This window comes from Panthera uncia, assembly GCF_023721935.1.
Source record: "Panthera uncia isolate 11264 chromosome C1 unlocalized genomic scaffold, Puncia_PCG_1.0 HiC_scaffold_4, whole genome shotgun sequence".
NCBI classification, from domain to species: domain Eukaryota; kingdom Metazoa; phylum Chordata; class Mammalia; order Carnivora; family Felidae; genus Panthera; species Panthera uncia.
In genome coordinates this window covers 92,481,754-92,503,614 of record NW_026057585.1, presented here as the reverse complement: position 1 = coordinate 92,503,614, position 21,861 = coordinate 92,481,754, and the positions used below count along the sequence as shown (strand labels likewise).

Genomic DNA, 21,861 nt, shown 5'->3' with positions numbered 1-21,861 from the left:
CTGGGGAACCCTTCTCCCCCACTGGGGAGTCGACAGAGGGGTCAGTCCTGGGGAGACCGCCTCATGGGGGAAATGCACCAGTAGTGAGCCCTCATGACTCTTGCTTTTACGAGGTGGGGCCTCTTTTGGGGTAACACACTTTTTCTGAACACCTACTGCGTGCCAGGCCCCATGCGGCCTCTTCTGCGCAGGCTGGGGACAAGAGCAGCCCCAGCAACCGTGCGGCCCTGACTTTACACGGTCACTCATCCAATCCACACTCCTGTGGCTAGCTGCTGTCTTTATTCCCTCTTTCCTGAGGCTCAGAGAGGTTAGGTAATGGACCCCATGCCACCCAGCTATGGCACCAAGGTGCAAAACCAGAGGGGCTGTCTCCATACCCCTACTTCCGGGCTGAACTGCCTTTCGAGGTGGGCCCGAGGCCTGCAGCCTGTTTACCAGCTCCCATACCCCCACCGCCAGGACAATGCCCGTGTTAGGGTGGGGGCTGGGAGGGAGATGCCCGGGAACTTGTGGGCACACAGAGCAGGGGCATTTACCTCAGCCTAGAGGGGCCAAGAGACCAGTCCCAGCGCAGGTGACAATGAGCCCTGTGGGGTGACTCTGAATCGACCAAGGGCTTGACCCCAACCCCAGGCTTCACCTGGCCAGGGCTTCCTCCACTGATCCCTGCCCTCATCTTTTTTTTTTTTTATATACAATTTAAAAAAATGTTTATTTAGTTTTGAGAGAGAGACAGAGAGAGCAAGCCAGGGAGGGACAGAGAGAGAGGGAGACACAGAATCTGAAACAGGCTCCGGGCTCTGAGCGGTCAGCACAGAGCCCGACGCGGGGCTCGAACTCACGAACCTTGAGATCACGACCCGAGCTGAAGTCGGATGCTTAACCCACTGAGCCACCCAGGCACCCTGCCCTCGTCTTTGCCCTGTCCCCCCTTCCACTTTCTCTGGGTCTCATTTGCTGTTCTTTTCCCAGCTGCAAACGGAAGCGAAGATTTTTCCGACCTCTCCTCTTCTGTACCTATGCGTATGGACCTACGGGTGGCTCCCCAGCAGGTGCACCTTCACCAGCATCCTGCAAGTTCTAGTGTGCTGTATCTTTTATCATCTTTTGCTTCAAAGTCTTGCCTCGTTTCCCCCTGGCTTCCTTCTTCGGCCCGTGCGTTCCTTCTGAAGCGTGGTGCCTGATCTCTCAGCATTTGGGGATTTTCTAGTTATTCTGTTGTGGACGTTAATCGCCCCCCCGCCCCAACCCCTGCCAAGAGCCGTCGCTTCCTGTCCCAACTGACCCCTCCTTCTGGGGTGGGGGGCTTGCTGGTCCTCCCCTAGGGTCCCGACTTTGGATATGTAACCCGGGAGATCCTATTCGCTGGTGCCTCCAGCCTTGACTCTTTCGGCAACCTGGACGTCAGCCCGCCTGTCACGGTGGGCGGCAAGGAGTACCCGCTGGGCCGGATCCTCATCGGCAGCAGCTTCCCCAAGTGAGAGGCCCTGGCGGAGGGTGGGAGGGCTCGGGGGACCGCCGTGGCGCCCACCTGTAGCTCCCTCACCACCAGTATGGGTCTCCAGGCTCAGAGGTGGTCTTAAGTCCCTCGCTCAGTCCTGGAGTCAAAGACCCAGAGTCCTGGAATGTTAGATTTAAAAGGTCATAGAATCTTGGGGGAAAACTCAGAAACGACTGACCCACGGTCTCTTGGCCTGCCTAGTATTTCGTGAGTGTAATTAGTCACCGACTCCGTATGTGCGGGGAGGCCTTCCATAAAATCCCAGATTTTCAGCTTCTTTAGAAACACTGGGGTTCTGGGGAGGTGATGTGCCAGCTGGAGCAGAGGCGGGAGACGGACGGGTTGACCTCTCCCAGCAGGAGGTCAAAATAGCTGATGTTCTAGCAATAACTTAAAAAGCCCCGGGGTCACCCTGTGGCTACTGGTGAATGAGTGGCTGGTCAGGAGACCCGGGTGACAGAGGTGACTTGGTGGGTGCCCGCCCCCTCCCGCCCCACCCCCCGACAGCTGTCATCAGGCAGGAAACAAGGTGCCCAGGATTTAGTGCTCAGACAGGTGACAGTATCCTGCTGAATGGGTCCCCACCTTGCTGCGGGCCACCACAGAATGGGGTGAGCTGTGCGGGGATCCTGGTGGGGTCCTCTGTTTCCCGCCTGGAGATGAAGCCCGCTGCAGGCACCGGAGCCACCTTCTCGTCTGTGTGGGGTTGGCATGGAAACCAGGTGAGCCCAGCTTGCCCCTCCCCCAAGTCCCCAAGCCCTGACTGACTATTTAGAGCAGCCAGGCAGTCATAGGAAGGTCACCCAGCCCCTAGTGCTGACCCTGGTGGCCCCAGGGCTCTGGATCAGGTGAGGCGAGGTTTCCTGGCACCAACCGCAGGCATGTAGCCGGGGGCCCAGGGCTAAGGTCGGCTAGAGCAAGAGGAGTGCTCACCTTGGCGGTGACTCAGGCTCAGACACCACTCTGCGATGTGATCCTGCCCACAGCCCTGGAGGCAGGAGGATGCCGGGCCTCTGGGTAGAATCCTGGACTTCGGGGATGGACCCAGGAGGAAGGAGCACAGTTGGACTCGGGTTTGAGTCCTGACCCTGCTGTATATACTAGCCATGTGGTTTTGGGTATACACCTAAGCAGTGCTTACTATAGTGCCCGGCACACAGTAGGTGCTCAGTTAATTCATTTGGAGCAATTTATTTCATGCCTACTATGTGCCAGGCACTGTTGAAGATACTAGGGATATACATCAGTGTGCAGCAGATACTTTATCAAATGAACACATTAGTTTATAGTCCATGCCTCAGTTTCCTTGTCTGTGAAATGGGTCCATTAAGAATCTCTGGGCTGGCTATAAAATCAGCACTAGTGGGGATAAAGAATCCCCCACTAGTTTAGGTATTGTTTAGCCGGGCCCCTAGCAGTGGGTCTGCTTTGAAGCAGGTTGGAACTTATCAGACAGAAGTTATCGATCACCTACTACGATTTAATTCTTAGAGCCGTCCTATGGGGCTGGGACGATTGTTATTCCCATTTTACAGATGAGGAAGCTGAGGCTCAGAAAAGCGAAGTGAGTGCACTCATTCACGCATTCATTTGCCAATTCAGCAAATATTTACTGAGACTTCCCACAGGCTTAGATAAAAGAAACAATCTAGAAGCTCTAGATAAAAGAAACAATCTAGAAGCTCCCAGGGTCAGAGCAAGGACTAGGGATGGGACAGTGGGGGCCTCCAGTGCAGCTGTGAGCCAGTCCGTTGACCATTGTATTGAAAACCAGGAACAAGGTCCTTGGTAAACAGAAGGGGTCCTGAGGCTCAGAGAGGGACAGCGACCGGCTAGGACCGCACAGCGAGTTAGTGGAATAGTCAGGATCCAGGTCTCCTCCCTGGACTCCAAACAAAAGTAACCCTCTGTCCTGTGTTCCTGTCTTGGCTTCTTTCTGTCCTCGGCAGTGAACAAACAGACAGCCTGCATTCATTCTAACAGGGAGAAACGGACAGTAAGCAAACTCAACAAGTAAGTAGATAATATAGTGTGTTAGATCAAGGAAGCCCTGGTGAGAAATCGCCATTTAAATAAAGTCCTGAAGGAAATGAGGGAGTCAAAGATGGGGGTATTTGGGGGGGAAAGCGTGCAAAGGACTGGCAATGGCCAGTGCAAAGGCCCTGAGGCAGGAGTGTGGCGGAGACATTAGAGGAGCAGCAAGGAGGCCTGGGGTTTGGAACAGAGTGAGCATGAGCAAGGAGGGGCTTGATGGGAGATGAGTTCCGAGAGCTTAGCGGGGCAGAGTTCAGATCGTGACCTGGGCCTGTTATTTGTACGTACATCAGAGAGGACTCATGGAGATAAAGCAAGATACTTAGTGGGAGGAGCCTCAGGCAGGCACACACTAGGTGCTCAGTAAGTGTCACAATCATTCGCTGAGCACCTAGGTCTGTTCTCTGCCTGCTTGGGTTCTCCACAGTCTGCTCCCCATAGTTAAAATCATCTTTGAGCAATTCTGCCCCCTAGTGCTGGCTTTGATGTGACTTGAAGAGCGGGTCTGTCCCGTCACCCCCGCCCCCACCAGCCTCCAGGCAGAGGGCAGCACAACGCGGGGCTCTGTCCCTTCCCCAACCGTATGTGTTTCTGATGCCTGCCACTGCGCCCATGAGAAGTTTCTGGAGTCCAGCGCTTCTCCACCATCTCACCGTGTTTAAGAACTCCTTTTAAATTGCCGGCCCTCTACCAACATAACAGAAATACAAGGAAATAGTTGCTACACACTTATCCCCCAAGTCAAATCAGCGTTGTCATTTGTCACTGTTTGTCAGGTCTCCCTTCTAATCTTTGTCTATGACATATTTGAGTGATAGAGACCAGGGATTATTACACAGCTGTTCAAAAAAAAAACACTTTTTTTTTTAAAGCATTTTGAAAAAAGCTGTTCAGAAGCACATCATTCGCTGAGCCTCTATTATGTAAGAGGTGCCGGGGATACAGCAGTGAACGTAGACAACATCCCAGCCCACCCGGAGCTTACATTCTGGTGGGATGCCAGACAATAAATGAGATATCAAATATGCCAGCTGATACCAAGAAGAAAAATAAATCTGGGAAGGGGGTTGAGGGACGGTTGCAATTTTCAAAGGGCTCGTAGAGAAAGAGGGTGACATTTGAGTTAAACCTGAGGAAAGATGGAAGTGAGCCATGACAGATGGGGAGTGGGCGACAATTCCTGGTGCAGAGAACGGCATGTGCAAAGGCCCTGAGGCAGGAATGTACCTGGTATGTGCAAGGGGCAGCGGGAGGCCAGCATGGCCAGCACGAAGCAGATGAAGAGGAGGGTGGACCGAGGGAGGTGGTAGGGATGGGTAGGGGCTGTGCGGGTTGTCCTGAGGACTTTGCTTTTACAGTGAGGGAGAGGGGAGTGGTGGGAGGGTTTTGTCCGGAGGAGGGAGACGATCTGACATATTTAAAAACTCTCCATCCGTTTAGACTGCGGGGGAGCAAAAGGGTGAAAGCAGAGAGACCAGAGAAAGGGGCAAGCCGCTAAGATTATTTAGAGGAGGGGGGTGTCTGGGCCAGACGGTGGCAGAAGGGGAGGAGGGAGGGGCTGGATGGTGTTCTGTTTACGGTAGAAGGCACCAGATTCGATGCAGCCTGGGGAGCTTGTCCATGACAAGCAGGCAAGGTCAAGGAATGTGATGCCTTTTTTGGTAAAACATATTGAAAGAAGAAATCTCTATACATACGTATGCGTGTTTCCTCATGGCTACCTGTGCCAGGGGCAGGTGGAAAGTGCCCAGAGTATACAACGCATTGTTCTGACTTTGAAAAAGTCACCCCCTTGAACTTCTGGGGACTCAGCTGCCTCATCTGCGAAATGGGGACATGGCCTTGCCTGAGGCAGGGTCGAGCTCCACACAGGCGCAGGCAGCTTTGGGTAACGACTCCTCCCACAGCTCTGGGATCCCGGCTCCCGAGACCCGCTCCCTGTCCTAGGCCACCCCAGCCCCTCCTTCTGTTAGTAAAGGGTGGTTTGCAAATACCCAGAGCCCATTTCGGGAACTGCTGGGGACGAGACAGACCGTGTTGAACACAAAATGATGGCGACAGGGCTTCTCTGGCGCATGAGTCATTATTATTTATTTTTTTAAGTTTATTTATGTAGGGGCACCTGGGTGGCTCAGTCGGTCAAGCGTCCGACTTCGGCTCAGGGCGTGATCTCACAGTTGGTGCGTTCGAGCCCCGCGGCGGGCCCTGTGCAGACAGCCCAGAGCCTGGATCCCGCTTCCGATCCTGTCTCCCTTTCTCTGCCCCTCGCCTGCTCACATTCTGTCTATTCTCTCCACCAAAAATAAATACACATTAAAAAAATTAAAAAAATAAAGTTTATTTATTTATTTAGAGAGAGAGAGAGAGCCAGAGAGAGAATCCCAAGCAGGCTCTGCACCATCCGTGAGGAAGCCGATGTGGGGCTCGAACTCACAGAACAGTGAGATTATGACCTGAGCCAAAATTGAGTTGACGCTTAACTGACTGAACCCCTCAGACGCCACAAGACCCCTCCTTGTAAACAAGCGCCGCCTGCCCCCCCCGAGTCTGCCCCCGAGTGGTCCAGGCCCCACACTTTGGGAAACTCTGGGCTAAGGGAGGGGTTCACCAGGTGCTGGTCATGTTTTGACCCAGAGACTGGGCATCCTGGGTAAAGAGTCAATGTCTCTGAGTCCCGGGATGGGAAGTGAGGGTCTTTGTCTCTCATTTGGCTCATTTTAGTGGGCAGGAGCGGGCAGGGCCTTCCCAGCCTTGGTGTAAGGAGGGAATGAACTCTCTGGAATGATGGTCCGGAGGGACAGTGAGTTGCTGGGAGCACCTGGGGGCCGGGGCCCAAAGATGACCCGTTCAGAGGGTTGTCGTGAGGCTTGCACAGAGGTGGGATGCTCAGGAGGGGCCTGCAGGGAGCCAGCAGTCAGCAGGCACTGGTGACCCTGCTGTCTCCCTCCTGGGCCAGGTCTGGTGGGAGGCGAATGGCCAAGGTGGTGCGGGACTTCCTCCAGGCCCAGCAGGTGCAGGCGCCCGTGGAGCTCTATTCCGATTGGCTCTCCGTGGGCCACGTGGACGAATTCCTGAGCTTTGTGCCCACCTCTGACCAAAAGGTGCGTCCCTTCTCTCTGAGCCCCCTCTGCTCCTCCCCGACCTGATGGGATGGGATAGGGCAAAGCCACTTGAAATCAGCTCCCCGCCCGTGTCCGTGGTCAGCTCAGAGTCCGGGCACCCGGGGAACCAGGCGGTGTTAATCAGAGGGGGCTTCCTGGAGGAGGTCAGAGCTCAGCTCCGGAGGGTACTCGTCAGCCCCCCTGCTCATACACCCATCCTCACACTTGCTGGGTGTTTGCCCTGATCCAAACCTCTCAGCCTAGACCCAGGAATGACACGGATAGTAATTGGTAACATTCGGCATCTATGATGTGCGTGTGTTTTAACTCATTTGATCTCCTGACACTTCCGTGAGGCGGGTACGCTTCTCGCTGACCCCATTTTATAGATGGGAAAACTGAGGCTCGGAAGGACAGCTACTGGTAGGGTAAGACCCAGACCCAGACAGAGGGCTTGGGACCGCTCGGCTGCCACCACTTTACAGAGAGGGGCCCAGCCCTCAGAGAGCACGCAGCCCGGGAGGGGCGGCCTCCCAGTGACCAGTGACCGAGTTCCCCGGAAGGCAAGTGAGGAAGGGCATCCAGGCAAAGAGATTATCTTGGACAAAGGCCCCAGGAGTGTGAACCAGCTTGGGGGGTTAGGGGATGCTGCCCGGGGGTGCTTTGTGGCTGGCGGGTGGGACTGAGCGGGAGAGGGGAGCCGCCTGCGTGGTCTGGCCTCCTCCCGAGTTTGGGGTCTCCTGCATCTCGGGGAGAACCCGTCCACCGAGCCATTCTCCCTTCCTCTGTGCCAGGGCTTCCGGCTGCTTCTGGCGAGCCCCATCGCTTGCCTCAAACTGTTCCAACAGAAGAAAGAGGAGGGGTATGGGGAGGCGGCCCAGTTTGACGGTGAGTGCCGATGACCCAGTCACCCCGTGCGTGGGGCCTCTGCCCTCTGATTGCCAGCCCTGAGCACCTCTCATGCCTTTCGTGGCTGTGCTCTGTTTACGGGCCCTTCGCCTCACTTGGATCCCTCAGCTCAGAACCGGCCATCACTAATTCTCCCAACACCCTCACCTGGGAGCTAACGATGAGCGCTGTCCCTTTACTGGGCCAAGGCCAGGAGGCCAAGAGGCCGGTGGATGGCCCCAGGCGCCCACAGAAGGTGACGTTCTCAGGAAGAGCGGGCGGCTCCTGGCCACACCCCAGGAGAGGAAGACAACTGGACACAGCGCACACCCCGCGGGAACTCGCCCCCGCCCCCAACCCCTTTCCCCAGAGGCTCAGAGAGGGGTGGCGTGCCCAGGGCTGTCACCGGGATGTGGCAGGGCCGGGGGCTCGAGAGTGGCAGGGGTGGGAAGCCAGGTGGGTGGTCGGGGCCCCTCTGGGGACCTGCCTCTGGGGCTTGCCAGACCTACTCGGGACCTGGCTGGCCCCCCTGAGCACCTCCCCCTTCCCCACCACAGACCTCAGTGTTCTCATCTGAGAACTGGAGCACTGGAAGGGACGTGGCAGAGCTTCAAGACCTGAATTCAAATCTTGATCTCGCTACTCATGGCTGGGAGATCAGGGTCGCGTTCTAAACCTCTCAGGGCCTCAGTTTCCTCTTCTCTGAATGGGGGGGGGGTGATAATTACCCCACCTGGCGTTGTTTTAAAGATGAACGATAATTTAGGAGGGTGCCCAGAGCATGGCGGGTGCTCAGTAATGGCAGCTGTACCGTGATCATTAGGCCCCGAGTCGGGAGTCCCTTCCCGAAGAGTCTGGGCTCCATCACCAGGAATTCCCGGCCGTACTGGCAGCCAGACCCTGGGCGCAGCAGGGTCTTGGGTCTCTGGCTTTCTCTATCCTTCAGCCCCCTGGCCCTGGAGGCAGCCCTGGGCGGTCCTTCCTGAGCCCTTATACTGTCTTCCTTCTCTTGCAGGGTTAAGACACCAAGTGAACAGAAGCATTAATGAGATGCTGGCTGACAGTCGCCTCAGGAGGGACAGCCTCTACGCACAGGTGAGGATATGTGGCCACGCTGCTTGCTCTTGGGGGGGTCCCCGTCCTCCCAGGAGAAGCAGCCCCAGGACTCGCTGGGGTGGAGTGGGAGTACGGGGCTCAGCCCCAGGTCTCGGCCGTGAACGCACAGTCTGATGGAGGAGGCACAAAGGAGCCCCCAGGGAGCTCCCGGTCTGGTGAGGGGAGATCCAGCTCTGGTCTGGGGGAAATGATGAGTTTCCGGAGAAGCTGAGTGAGATGAGAAATTGGGGCCCCGTGGGGGTGAGGGGTGGGGTGGGTGGGAGTCAAGGGGATCCGGCAAGGAGGAGACTGGGTGGGAGGAGGTCTCCGGAAGGGGCAGGGCTGACGCCCACCATGGGCATGGTGCAGGGCCCGGCGCAGAGGCCCCTCACGTCTCCTGCGTGGAGCCTGGCACCTTCTCCAAGACGACTGAGATGGACAGACGTGTGAGCCGCGCTGTGGCTGGGATGGGGGGGGGGGCGGCCACAAACACTCTTGGAACTAGAAGCTGCCTGGGTCCAAATCCCAGCTGTGCAGCTTCCTAGCTCTGTGCCCTTGGGCAGGTCACCGGAGCCTCAGTTTCCCCATCTGCGGGTGGGCAGTGGCACCCAGCTGTTGGAGGACCTGAGGAGCACGAGGGCGAGAGGGCTCTGCATGGGGCCCGGCACGCAGCCGGCGTTCAGCGAGCGTGAGAGCCTCCCTGGCTCACTGGGTGCGCCCGCTGCCTCTCCTCGTGCCCCCCCCAGAAATGCATCGACTGGAACCGGGAGGTGCTGAAGCGGGAGCTGGGCCTGACCGAGCAGGACATCGTGGACATCCCCCAGCTCTTCTTCCTGAAGGGCTCCCATGCGGAAGCCTTCTTCCCTGACATGGTGAGAGCGCAGAAGCAGGACGGGGCACTTCCTGTCCCCGGGGCCCCCTGGCAGGGTCCGCAAGGGTGTCACTTGGGGTTCCAGAGGAGAAGCGCTTCCTGTCCGAGGGCAGAGACAAGCACAGAGACCGGGGCGGGCCTGGCGGATCTCTAGGTGTGTGTTTCCTTTTTTTTTTTTTTTTTTTTTTTTTAAGTTTATTTATTTACTTTGAGAGGGAGATCGGGAGAGCAAGCACAAGCAGGGGATGGGCAGAGAGAGAGAGAGAGAGAGAGAGAGAATTCCAAGCAGGCTTCTTGCTGACACAGCACAGGGCACGACGCGGGGCTCAGACTCACGAACTGTGAGATCACGACCTGGGTCGAAATCGAGAGTTGGACGCTTAACTGAGCCACCCGGGCGCCCCAGTGTGTGTTTGCTTTTTGTGCGGGTACAGGACATCTCCGCCGGGGGGGGGTCTCCACCGGGGCGATTTTGCCTTCCAGGTTTTCTTGCTTGTTTTGTTTTTCTTGCCACAAGGAGGGAGGTGGCTACTGGCATCAGTGGGTGGAGGCCGGGGATGCTGTTGAACGTGGGTCAGTGCCCAGGGCGGCCCCCACCACTGAGGGCTTTTTGTTTCCCTCCCAAGTCGAGACAGGAAGTCTGTTTTGGTTTCAGTGTTTCCAGCTCTCACTCCCGGGGGGCCCCAGCCGCCTGCTCTGCTCCGCACCCCACCGGCTGCTCCCCGGTGCGGCTCCTGAGGCGGGCAGGCGGGCCCACGGTGGCTGCCTCCCTGGCTGTCATTAAGTCAGGCAGCTGACAGCCGATGCATAGCTGTGATGTCACCCGTGTGGCCTCTGGGAGGGGCCTGGTGATGCTATCGGCTGCACAACCATTAACGCCTTTGGGAAGGGATGTCAGGCTGTTGGCCCCTCGTGGCTTGGTTCCCCAGCATGGGAGACCCTCCCTCTTCAGCCTGGGGCCTGTAACTGGAGTCCCCCCCCCCACCCCGGCACCAGCACTGGCCAAGCGAAGGGTTGGGAGCGGGTCCCGAGGTCCTGATTGGAGGCACGGTGACAGGGCAGGGTTTCCCTGCCGGGACCCCACACTCCTGACTCCTCGCTGCGGGGTCTTGGCAGAGGCCCCTAAGGCAGGACCTCGGCTCTACTGATGTCTGGGCCTGACTCCTTTGTCGTGGGGGCCCCATCCTGTGCATCGCAGGATGGCGGTGGCATCCCTGTCCACTGCCTGCTGGGTGTCAGCCGCTCTCCTCTCACTGTGACAACCAAAATGCCCTGGGGCCCAGATCGCCCTGGTTGAGAACCGACCCTCCAAGGCGGTGCTGCCTGTGAGAACTTTCTCGGACGATGGAAACGTTCTCCATCTGCACGATGGGACAGGGGAGCCACCAAGCCACATGTGGTGATGGGGGTCTTCACATGTGGCTAGTGTGGCCAAAGGATGAACTTTATACTTCTGTTTAATTTAAATTTCGACAGCCATGTGTGGCCAGTGGCTGCCCCATTGGACAGGGGGGCACTGAGGGGGCAGCCTGGCTCTGGTTCTGGCCAGAGCCCATGACCTTGGCTGGCCCTCTCTGGGCGGTGGCCTTGCCCACACCGGGTGGAAGCCCCCCTCTGTGGGAATCTCTCAGCTCCCACCCAGACCCTGCTGAAGGAGCCCGGTGTGTCCTCACTGGAAGAGCCCACAGGGAACTCAGTTAACCAGTTTGTCAGATGAAGAAACGGGCCCTCAGAGGAGAGTGGTTGACTCCCCTGAGGTCATCCAGCAAGTGAGTGGCCTCCAGGCTCCTGAGTCCTCATGTGGGAAGAAACGGACCTGGCTCCCCTCCCTGCCCTTTGTCCCACTACTACCCAGCACGTTCTGGCTCCTTAGGGGGCAACTGGGTAGCTCAGGGCAGAGGCCATGGGACTGACCCCAGAGGACCCTCCAGGGTCATGTTGATCCCAGCTGTGGATGGCCCTGCAGGGCAGTCTGGAGGGTGAGGGGCCAGAACATGGAGAGCGTGAGGGCACAGAGCCCAGGACAGGCCACCCCATGCTGAGATGACCCAGCCCTCCCCTCCAGACAGCAGGTTCAGCGTATCCCCTTTGAGCACCAAGGACAGCTCCTCTGGCCACCCATCTGGGGCCGAGGTTTTCTCTAAGACACTTCCATACCCTGCCCCGGGGAGACGTCCCTTCCCCAGTGTTAGGGCCCCCCAGCCAGGGAAACAGATGTGCCGCTGGAGACACAGGCACCCCCAAGGGCTCCCAGCCCCTTGTCCCAACTCCTCAGCTCCCCAGGCAGCCACCGTGCCACACTCTGGCAGCATATGAAGAGCATGGGTTTGGGCGTGAGTTGGCCCCATGTCAAAGTTCAGTCTCCGCATTCTCTGATTGTGTGGCCTGGATTATGTCACTTAACCTTTCCCTGCCACCGACTCGCAGGGAGGCTGTGAGGCATAGTGATGACGTATCTGGCGTGCAGGAGATGTTCAGTAAACCATGACGACGATCAGGGCTTCCAGGGAGAGTGAAGCAGGCTGTGCACTGTACAAGTGCACCAAACCTAGAAAGACATTCACACCATCGACCTTGTAGATAGCTGCTGTACAAGGTTTCTGGCAGAGGAAGGTAAAATCTTGCCCTGAATTGTCCCGACAACTTTCTGATGGATGGAAGACCGCGTGGGAGGAAGGGGTGACTTTCATTCGTACAGAGTTACCATGCATGTTACTGGCAGCCCTATGTGGTATGAATCCTCTCTTCCAACCGTCAATCCATTTCTTCTCTTCATGGACCCTAGTTTTTGAGGCAGCGCCAGTCCTGGTGGCCCGGGCATGCTGGGGAAGGTGGGTCGGACCTGGGGATGGGTCCCCTCTTGTCTCCCTCTTGCCTTCTCTCGTCTACAGGTCAACATGGTGGTCTTAGGCAAGCACCTGGGCATCCCCAAGCCCTTTGGGCCCATCATCAACGGCCGCTGCTGCCTGGAGGAGAAGGTGCGGTCCCTGTTGGAGCCGCTGGGCCTCCGCTGCATCTTCATCGACGACTATTTGTCCTACCACGAGCTGCTGGGGGAGATCCACTGTGGCACCAACGTGCGCCGGCGGCCCTTCTCCTTCAAGTGGTGGCACATGGTGCCCTGAGCCCCCCTCCACCCGCCGTCCCCTCTGCCCACCTGCCAGGGAGCCCCACCAGGGAAGGGGGCGAGGAACTTCCACCCGGCCCCCGTCCTCGTGGAGGAGCCTCGGGCGCTTCTCCTCGGGTGCCTGCGAACGTGCTGGCCACCGCAGGCCCCGGGACGCAGCGACGGACGCCCACACCCTCACCTCTGGAGTGGCCTGCACAGCCCGAGAGGGACTGTCCTCATTCCTCCCTCCCTCTTCCCGATCCGCCACTCCCAGAGGTTCTGGAAAAGAGCAACAGCCTTAGCACGTTCAAGGGCAGCCGTGTGTGGCCGCAGCTGTGCCCGACTTTGAGTCACTCTCCCTCTGTTCTGATATTCCTCTCGCGGGTCTGCACCGGGAACGGCATCCATGGGGCCTGGGCTCAGAGGCAGGGGCCTGGGTCCAGGCCATCTGTGGTTCTTGTAAGGGCAGGCACAGGGAGGCGAGGCAGCCTCTTTTCCAGACCAGCTGTCCTCTCCTGCAGGGGACCCTCAAGATGTGACCTCCCAGCACCCCTCAGCCATATTTATAGAGGCAAATAAGGACGGGAAAACCTAGCATCTGGGGGCCTGCTTTAAAAAGAAAAGGCAACAAAAACCCTTTAATACCTGACTCCGTCCTCAGAAGGGTGCTTGTTACCTGTTTAGAAGGCCTTTAATTACGAGTGCTGGCTGCTTCCGCCCCGAAACGCTGAGAGGCCAGAGAGAGGCCTCAGAAGGGCACACGCGAGGAAGGCTGGCAGGCGGGAGGCCAGAATGGTAGAGGGGGCCGAGGCATGAGGACAAACGGCGGGGCCTGGCCTCCGTGTCTTAGGTCTCCCCGCTTCGGATTCTGGACTCTGGATGTGAAGGGGGCTGGCCATTCCAGATGTCACAGGGGATAGGAGCCCAGATGTTAGAAGAGGGTGGGGGGGGAGCCATTAGGTTATCTCGGAGGGTGGGGTTTAATTTCCTTTAATAGTCTTTAATTATTCCCCTTCGCCCTGCAGGCCGTGGGAGGGAAGGCTCGCCCAGTCGCTCTCAGCAACCCGGAGACCCTGCCCGTAGCCTGGGTTTCGCCTGTGAGGAAACCCCCACGGCAGGCGTGTGTCCCCTCCCATACAGGGCACAGAGCTGCCATGGGGGTGAGGGGATGTTAATAGCCTGGCCCCAGGTGGGGTCACGGGGACATGCACGGGCTTGGCCAGTGCCGGGTGAGAGGTGACCCCTGTCCCAGGCACACAGGGGCGCGAGGTGGCCAGCCTGCCCTCTCCCCACCATTGCCCCTGGGGCCATCGCGGTGGCTATCAGCCCTGGGCCTCCGCCTCCTAGATTTTCAGTGGCCCCTGGGAAGACCGAGACTGAGCCAGCCCGCCACGGTCAAACTCTGTTAGCCACGGAACACTTGGCAAGGCTGCCGTGGACACCCGACGCGTGAAATGGATAAGACAGAGCTGCTCTGGTTTCAGGTGGCTGGCGGGGGGGCAGGGGGGTATACCTGGGTTCTTCCCCTTCCGGAAGACTCTGTGGGACCCCACGTGCCAACTCCTGGTCTAACCTTTGCACTTTCTGCTCGTAACCATGACCCACAGCCCAGCCCGAGCCAAGACGGCAAGGAGGCCCTTCGGGGCCCACGGGCATGCGGCCAGGGTTGAGGTTCCCCAGGGAAAGGCTGTGGGTGGAGGGAGGTTGCAGAGAGATGGGGAGGGTGGGGAGCAAGCCTTCTGGACCTGCGCTGAGCGTGGGAAGCCCTGGAATTGCTTCTGGAGCTGTCGGAGAGCCCGATATCCCCTCTGAGAATGTTCCGGGTGATGGATCGCCTCCTACCTGATTAATAAAAATGTCAACGTGCGTTTCTTCAAGTGGCTGCCTCCTCAGCTTCTGTTTGTCGGGCTGTGGGGAGGAGTGGGGAGGGGAGGGGAGCCCTATCCTAGTTCTACCCCCCCCCCCCCCCCCAAGCTGCCAGCTCCTTGGCTTAGCTTCTGCTGGCTGGGACAACCCCTGGGGCCAGTGCCGGCCAGGCAGGCTGATTCAGCAGGATGGCTGGCACAGGCCCGTGGCTCTGAGGCCAACTGCCCCGCTGAGATGGGCATCAGGCGAGGGGCGGGTCCTACCTCGTCACCTCTTCTCCCTTCCTTGGGCTATCTCTTCCAGCCCTCAGAGGACAGGTGTGCTGGGCCCTATTGGCAGAGGTGGGAGATTCTCCAGCGGGACCTGTGTCCAGGGCCAAAGGCTACTATGATTGCCTTTCATTCCTGCCTCCCAAGTTACCAAGCTACCCAGCGGTCTGATCTCAGGGGCCTGAAAGTATTATCCCTCGCATCCTACACGCTGGCTCCTACCTCGATTGCACCCTTTGCCAGTCGCTCACTCACTCACTCAGTCACTTTTGAAAACAACCTTTTGTTGTGGACTCAGGCAAAAAGATGCTGCCTATCAGCCACTGACACTTTAGTCTGAATGAATGCCAGATGTGTTTCTAAGCGCTGGTATTAACTGGGGGGAGGTGAAGGCATGGGTCTATTTCCAAAGGGAGAGACAGGGCCCCGAGCCAGAGGCTGGTCTGGCCCCCAGCACAGTGGTCCAGGGGCCAGGGGGAAGCCTCCACTTTCTGGATCTATTTCCCAACTAGGTTCATAAGCAGGTAGGAAGACTGGGGCTTCCTCCTGAGCCCTGACTCTTACCCAGAGGTGAGTTGGCCAGCAAGCCATTTTATAGCCGAAAAAGTAAAGCGGTCACTGAAGCCAGCAGCCCAACAGCTTTCCTTGAGAACGTCCTTCCCAGACTCTTGGGTATAAGAGCACCAGGCTTAGAGTCCCGCTGAGATCTGGGAACTGCTAGGAGTGCACCCACTGGGGACCTTGGGGAGCAGGTCCTGGTCCCCGCCCTGTCTCAGACTGGCAGCATGTCCAGAGAGAAGGGAGGAAGTTTCTATTCAGCACCTTTGGAGCCTGGCCGGGCAGGGTGTGTCCCCGCCATTATCTCTACCAGGCTAGTGATCAGCCTCATTCTCTACAGATGAGGAAACCAAGGCTTAAGAGGGAACGTAACCCTCCTCCCACCCCCCAGGCCACAGAGCCGGTGCATGGTGGAGTCTGGACCCGAACCCAAGGCTCCTCTCCCCAGAGCCCTTGCTCCTGCTGTTTCAGGTGGCCGAATGCCCCCTTCTGGCCTCAGTCTCCCCACCCCACAAATGAGCCTTTCTACGCCCACATTCTAAGCTCTTCCTGGCCAGAGAGGGATTTAACCCTCACCACCCACCCCTTCCACAAGTGTTTGGCATGTAAAAATAATGACAATGCCGGTAATAGAATAATGCCAAGCTCCACACTAGAGCTCTACCCACGTCGTCCATTTAAGCCTCGCAAGAGCCATTTTCAGAAGCAACAAGTGAGGCACAGAGCAATGAAGTGACTTGTCCGCAGCCGCACAGCAAGGATGTGTGGTTGACTTAGGGCTGAAATCCAGTCCTGCTAATACGTTCCATGCTCGTAAGAAAAAAGCCGGTGTTTCTCAGTTTCTCAAAATGCTTTGGGGTGTTTATACAAAAAATCCAGTTGTCAGGCCGCACCCCTAACCTGCGGCGTCAGACCTGGAGGCGGGGCCTGGGAATCTGCGTTTGCACCAGCTCCTCCAGCAGGGTAGAGAAGCTCCCCTCTAAACCGCATCATCTCGGAAAAGGCAGGAAAGGGGGTGAGGAGGAAGAGCGTGGAAAGTCGAGAAAGAGGCCCAGGTCAATACTCCACGTCTCTGCCTTCCCCACCCCCCCAGTGCCCCGGTGCCCCGGCCAGGTGCCTGTTGGGACACGCTCCCTTAGAGAAACTAACTGCCTCCGTGCTGGGGGCGGAGCAACAGGTTCATATGCAAACGATGGCTTCCTCCTGGCCAATCCTGTGCTCCTAGCTCTGGGAAGGGGCTGGGCTTCCAGGAGTGGAGCCAATGAGCTAGCACCCCGGGCTGGAGAGGCGGGGCCAAGGTCTTTTAAACCACTCGCCAAGGGCTCTGGGAGGCAGTGTTGGCTTTGGTGGCTCAAGTCCGGGTCCAAGGCCAGCATGTCAATGAAGAGGATTGTGCGTGTGTCCCTGGAGCATCCCACCAGCGCCGTGTGTGTGGCTGGCGTGGAGACCCTCGTGGACATTTATGGGTAAGAGCCAGAGGCCTGGGGGTCTGCAGGCCCTTGGTGCTGAGCCCCTTGGGCTGGTCTGGTGCGCTGTGCAGGATTTCCTCGGGGCTCAGGCCTGGCTCGGCTTCCCTCCCCCAAGCCAGGGGAGTTGAGTGTCGGAGACTGCATGGGGGACAGAGAGGTTTGCAGTGTTTGAGCTCTGGTCCAAGGGCCTTTGAGGGTGCTGGGCACGTTGGAGGACCCTGCAGGCTGGATACATACAAATAGGAAGAGGTGTATTCCCCTTGTCCTGGTCCCCAGCCTAGGAGCTCTGCAAACAGCGAGTGTCATTTTTTAAGAAATCATTTATGCTTACGTAGCATTTCCTATGTGCCGAGCACTGTTTTAAGCTTGGCAATCTTCTCGAACTTTAACGCTCGAATCTAGCCGCTCGAATCTAGCCTTCACGACACCCCATGAGCTACGTTTGTTACTAGCTTCTCATTTGACCGATGGGGAAACTACGGCACAGCGAGGGCGAGCCATTTGCTCAAGTCAAACAGTTACTAAGCGTCAACGCCAGGATTTAACACCCCCCTCCCCCCCCACCCCAATGGTCAAGTGTCTTATGCTTTTAGCTGTCTGCCACTTGGAGAGGAAGGATCTGGTTTCCTCCAGCCATTCAGAGCCCACACGTTAAGCTCCTACTGTGTGCCATGGCCGTGTCCTTAGAGCCAGTGGCTGGAGGTGGGGCCCCACCTTCTCTCTCTCTCTCTCTCTCTCAGGCAGAAAAGGAGAGTTTGGGCAGGTTTTAGGACCTGGGTTCTGGGAACCCCCAGGGAGCCTTTTGGGGAGTCTCCAGGGGTCCCAGCTCCAAGGCTGAGCTGGGGACACAGGTAGTCAGGGGGCTGGGAGGGGAGAAGGCAGAAGCGTGTCACTGTTCCCTTGTCTCAGGTCTCCCACCCTGCCCTGTGAGCCGTCGAGCAGCGCCCTTGGCTTCTACTCACTAGATGCCAGAAGCACACCTTGACTTGCGATGGCGAAAAATGTCTCCAGGCATTGCCAAACGTGCCCGGTGTGTGTGTGTGTGGGAGGGAACCGATCCCAGTTGAGGACCAGTATCCCAGAACAAGACTGTATGAATTGGAGCAAACTTAGTTGAAAGCAGAGACGGGGGCGGTCCCAGGACATTAGATGTAAAGGGGTGAGGGGCTGGTCAGGGGAGGGAACCAAGTCCGGAGCAGGCCCAGCACAGCTAGGTACCGGGAGCTGAAGCCTGGTTGAGTGTGGGTGGGGAGTGAGAATTAGGAAGGGGATTTGGAGGAGGGACAGCCACAGGGGCCGTGTCAGGAGTGACACGGGAGGATGGGCGTCCACGCTGCCTGGTGCCACCCCCTCCTCCAGCGCCGTGTGCCCATGGGGGTGACTCACCTGTGTCAGCAACCTCATGCCCATCGGGCAGATGTGCCCCCGGTTTGACCTGCTCTGGGAAGGCCAGGGCTGGCTCCTCCCCTGCAGGGCCTCCTTCGAGGAGGGGGGGCGAGTCAGGGCCACGGGAGGCAAAGGCAGCAGCATCTTGGGGTTCTGTGAATGGACGGGCCGTGTTGGGGTTCGGAGAGGAGGCCGTGGGGGGGACGGCCCCAGCGTGCGAGGCAGAGCCTCGGGCACCCTCGAAGGAAGGATTCTTGGGCCTCTATGCCTGGGCCACCTTGGGGGACAGGCGGAGAGCTGTCAGTTCACTCGCTCACACATTCATCAAATACTTCTTTGGCGTCTGGTGTGGGCCGGGCACGGGGACACAGTGGTGAGCAAGGAGGCACGGTCCCCGCTCTCTGAGAATCTGTCCCTTCAGAGTTCTTGCAGAGGCTGGACCGCTCCCGGACGGATTCCTGTCTTGCAGGGGGAGCGGGACCAGCTTAGCTCTACGTCCCTTCCGGCTTGGAGAGGTTGTGACTCAGCCCTCCTGGGTGTCCACACCGTGGGCCAACGAAGGAAGGGGCGGTGGGTGTGCTGGCTCAGCCCTGGCTCTGGGACCTAGCAGCTGTCTGACTTGGGGAGCATCACTTAACCTCTCTGTAGCCTCCTCCGGAGGACGGAGACAATGTTATCAGTGAAGATCCTTACAGACTGCTCCATAGCAGCCACTGCCCCAAGCGCTTTATATATAGTAACTCATTCTCACGATTCTGCCAGGTGGATGCTCTATCATCATCCCCATTTCAGAGATGAGGAAACGGAGGCACAGAGAGGTTAAGTAACTTGCCCCATGTCACACAGCCTGTGAGGAGCGGCCGAGCCAGGATGCAACCCAAACACTTAGGCCTTCACTTCAAGGGAGTGGGGAGATGGGATGAGATCGTGTGTGTAGAGCATGTTGGGGATGCCTGGCATGTGGGGGACATTCATTTATGGTAACTGCCACCGCTATCACCATCATCATTTTAAGGCTCTGTCCTGGCCCTTTGGACAGCCTCGAGTGTCCCCAGACCTGCCATAGACAAGGGAGCCACCTCTGAACCAAACTGGGAGATGAGACAAGAGGAATGAACATAAGCTGAGTGGTCAGGGCAGGCTTCCCGGAGGAAGGGTCCCAACCAGAGCCTTGAAGGATGAACACAGGCAACACTCACTGGGGCACTCTGTCTGTGGCAATGGACAAAACTCTGTCTTCTTGCCTTCCATTGAGTTGGAGGTGGCCCAGACTCGATAAGGGGGCTTTGCTTTCCCGAGCAGGGTTTCACGGCGCGGGGGCGGGGGGAGGGCGGTGGGGAAAGGGAAGGAAGACTGACACATGGGTGTGGTGAGTCGTGCCCCGGGGATAAATGTGCAGCCAGGGTGGCAAACCGCTGCCCTAGTTGGACCAGCCAACAACTCGTGTCACCTCTGGCTCAGCAGAGGCAGTTCAATGGAGTGAAAAGGCAAAGGGCACCCGGGGGCCAGGTACCCTGAGTTTTCGTCCTAGCTCTGTCGCCCTTTGCGATGTCACCTTGAGCAACTTTCTGCTCCTTCCTGGGCCTCAGTTTCCCCACATGTGCCCCGAAGAGGCTGGCACAGATCAGTGGGTTTCGAGCTCTACTCGTGGAGGCGTCTGAGTGCCCCCCCTGGTTTGACAAAGCGGCTCTCCTCCTTCGACTGGCTCGTGTTAGGTGAGCGTGCCAACCTGCCCGGGCAGAGCCGGGCCCCGGGAGGCTGGTGCATCATCGACTCTCTTAACCATCTGGGCTTTGGGAAGAGGGTTCATGTGGCTGCCATTCCCCAGGGGCGGCACGGACTTGGGACTAAGGAGGGGAGGTGGTCTTCTTGACCCTGGTGGTGGCGAGGCCGTCGGAGGTGGGATCTGGGGACCCCGCTGAACAGGGTGAGGCAGCTGGTGCCGCCACCAGAGTCTGAGCCGTCCGAGCCTTGGTCTCCTCTGCCCCCATGGGCCGTGTCGGTGGGGACTGTGGCAGTCAACTTGTCCACCTGTTTCCAGCCCCAAAGACCTCTCCCATCCGTTTCTCGGCTCTGCAATGTCTGCTTTTGTTTTCGCAGAGGCCAAGGCTCCTGGGCCCATGAAAGGAGAGGATGGGCTTGGGTTTGCAGGGGAGCAGGGGGGGGGGCAGAGTCGGTTGTGAGTCCTCGCTCTGTCACCTACCAGCTGTGTGACGTTGGGCAGATCTCCTGTCATCTCTGAGCCTGTTTCCTCATCTGTAAAGTGGGGATAATAGTACCGATGTTGTGTGCCTGTGGGGACTGCCTCTGTCACCATCCGTGTCCTCAGCATTGAAGGGGTGACACAGAGCCTCAAGGGAGACCTGACTTGACTCCCAGGAGGGGGTGGGCTCGCACTGTGATTCCCACGACGCGTGGGGACACAGCCCACCCTTAGCCATAGTTCTCAGACGTCACTGGGCATCAGTATGGCTTAAAGCGCAGGTCCCAGGGCCCTGCCTACAGCATTTCTGGTTCTGGAATCTGCATTTCCAACGGGTGGGTCTGAGGTTGGCCACCGTGAGGCTGACCAGCTGTCCCGGTTTGCCCCAAACCTAGATTTTAGCACTGAAAGTCCCATGCCCCAGGAAGCACCCCGGTCCCGGGTCACCCTACAACGTTTTACCCACCATTCGCCACCTCCCAGGCTGGCAGTGCGGGCAGAGTCGTTGGGCCCTCGGGCTGGCCGGGACCACCGGCGAGGAAAGGCCTTGGAATGTTCTGGGCATGGACGGCCTCGGCGGGGGCGAGCCCAAAGCCCCCAGGGCTGGGCTGGGGCACTGTCTAGAGCGGCGTGCTGGCAGCGCAGGGGGCCCGACCGGAGGAAGAACTCCGTCCGGGTGAGCCTCTGGCTTCTCCTCCTGTCCTCCGTGCGATGGGAAATCCAGACCCTCCCACGTCCGATGCGGGCTCTTCTCCCAGCAGCCACCCCTTGATCGTCCTAACAGCTTCCCTGATGGGGCCTGAGCACTGGACCAGGAGTCTGGAGCCCTACCTTCTAGTCCCTTCTCTCTTGGGCCTCAGTTTCTCCAGAGTGAAGTGAGGCATTGGTCAGGCGCCCCCAACTTTCGCTGATCTTGGATGCACACGGACTCCTTTCATCTTCTCTGCTTTATAGACGGAGACGCTGAGGCAGGGGGAGGCCGGGCCTCTCCCTCACGGTCACATACCTGGCGAGTAGTGGGCCTGGGATTTGAACGTTCAGCAACTGCAGGCTTAGTCCCTCCTGATTAAGAACCTTCGCTGGCTCCTCGTTACAAAGGAATGAAATGAAAGGAGCTCCTCACAGCCCGCACTTACCCTTGACCTCCTAAGGCTCCACCGGGAAAATGCCTTCCCCTCAGACAGGTCACCTCCTTGTCTTTGGTTCCCCTGCCTCCCTCCAGGAGGCTGTCCCTAGAACCACCCCCCACCCCCAGCCCACCCTCTCAAACTGCCTCCATTTGCCCATTTCCTGCTTCCTAATTTACTGTAAGAACCCCTTCCCCCGTCCTGGGAGGGCGGTTTTCCAAGCCCTTCCCATTATCGTGTCTGAGCTTTGCAATTGCCCATAAGGTCGACCAAGTCGGTGTCATTATCCCACTTTATAGGGAGGCGAGGTGATTTGTTCAGAGTCACTTGGCTTACATGCGACCCAGCCCGGTCTAGGACCTGACTCTTGACTCTGGTCCT

The 21,861-nt window shown here is 58.1% G+C and overlaps 2 protein-coding genes across 2 annotated transcripts in view; both read left to right on the top strand.

Annotated features, from left to right (window-relative positions):
• The window catches only part of PADI1 (peptidyl arginine deiminase 1), a 39,314-nt gene extending 24,862 nt beyond the window's left edge, over positions 1-14,452 (top strand). The window contains exons 11-16 of the mRNA XM_049617978.1: positions 1,329-1,480; positions 6,495-6,639; positions 7,434-7,527; positions 8,543-8,622; positions 9,369-9,494; positions 12,385-14,452. Coding sequence (XP_049473935.1) covers positions 1,329-1,480; positions 6,495-6,639; positions 7,434-7,527; positions 8,543-8,622; positions 9,369-9,494; positions 12,385-12,618 — 831 coding nt within the window. The 3' untranslated portion in view covers positions 12,619-14,452. The remainder of the gene's footprint in view (positions 1-1,328; positions 1,481-6,494; positions 6,640-7,433; positions 7,528-8,542; positions 8,623-9,368; positions 9,495-12,384) is intronic.
• Positions 14,453-16,604: 2,152 nt separating this feature from the next.
• The window catches only part of PADI3 (peptidyl arginine deiminase 3), a 31,826-nt gene continuing 26,569 nt past the window's right edge, over positions 16,605-21,861 (top strand). Inside the window, exon 1 of the mRNA XM_049617976.1 lies at positions 16,605-16,761. Coding sequence (XP_049473933.1) covers positions 16,670-16,761 — 92 coding nt within the window. The 5' untranslated portion in view covers positions 16,605-16,669. The remainder of the gene's footprint in view (positions 16,762-21,861) is intronic.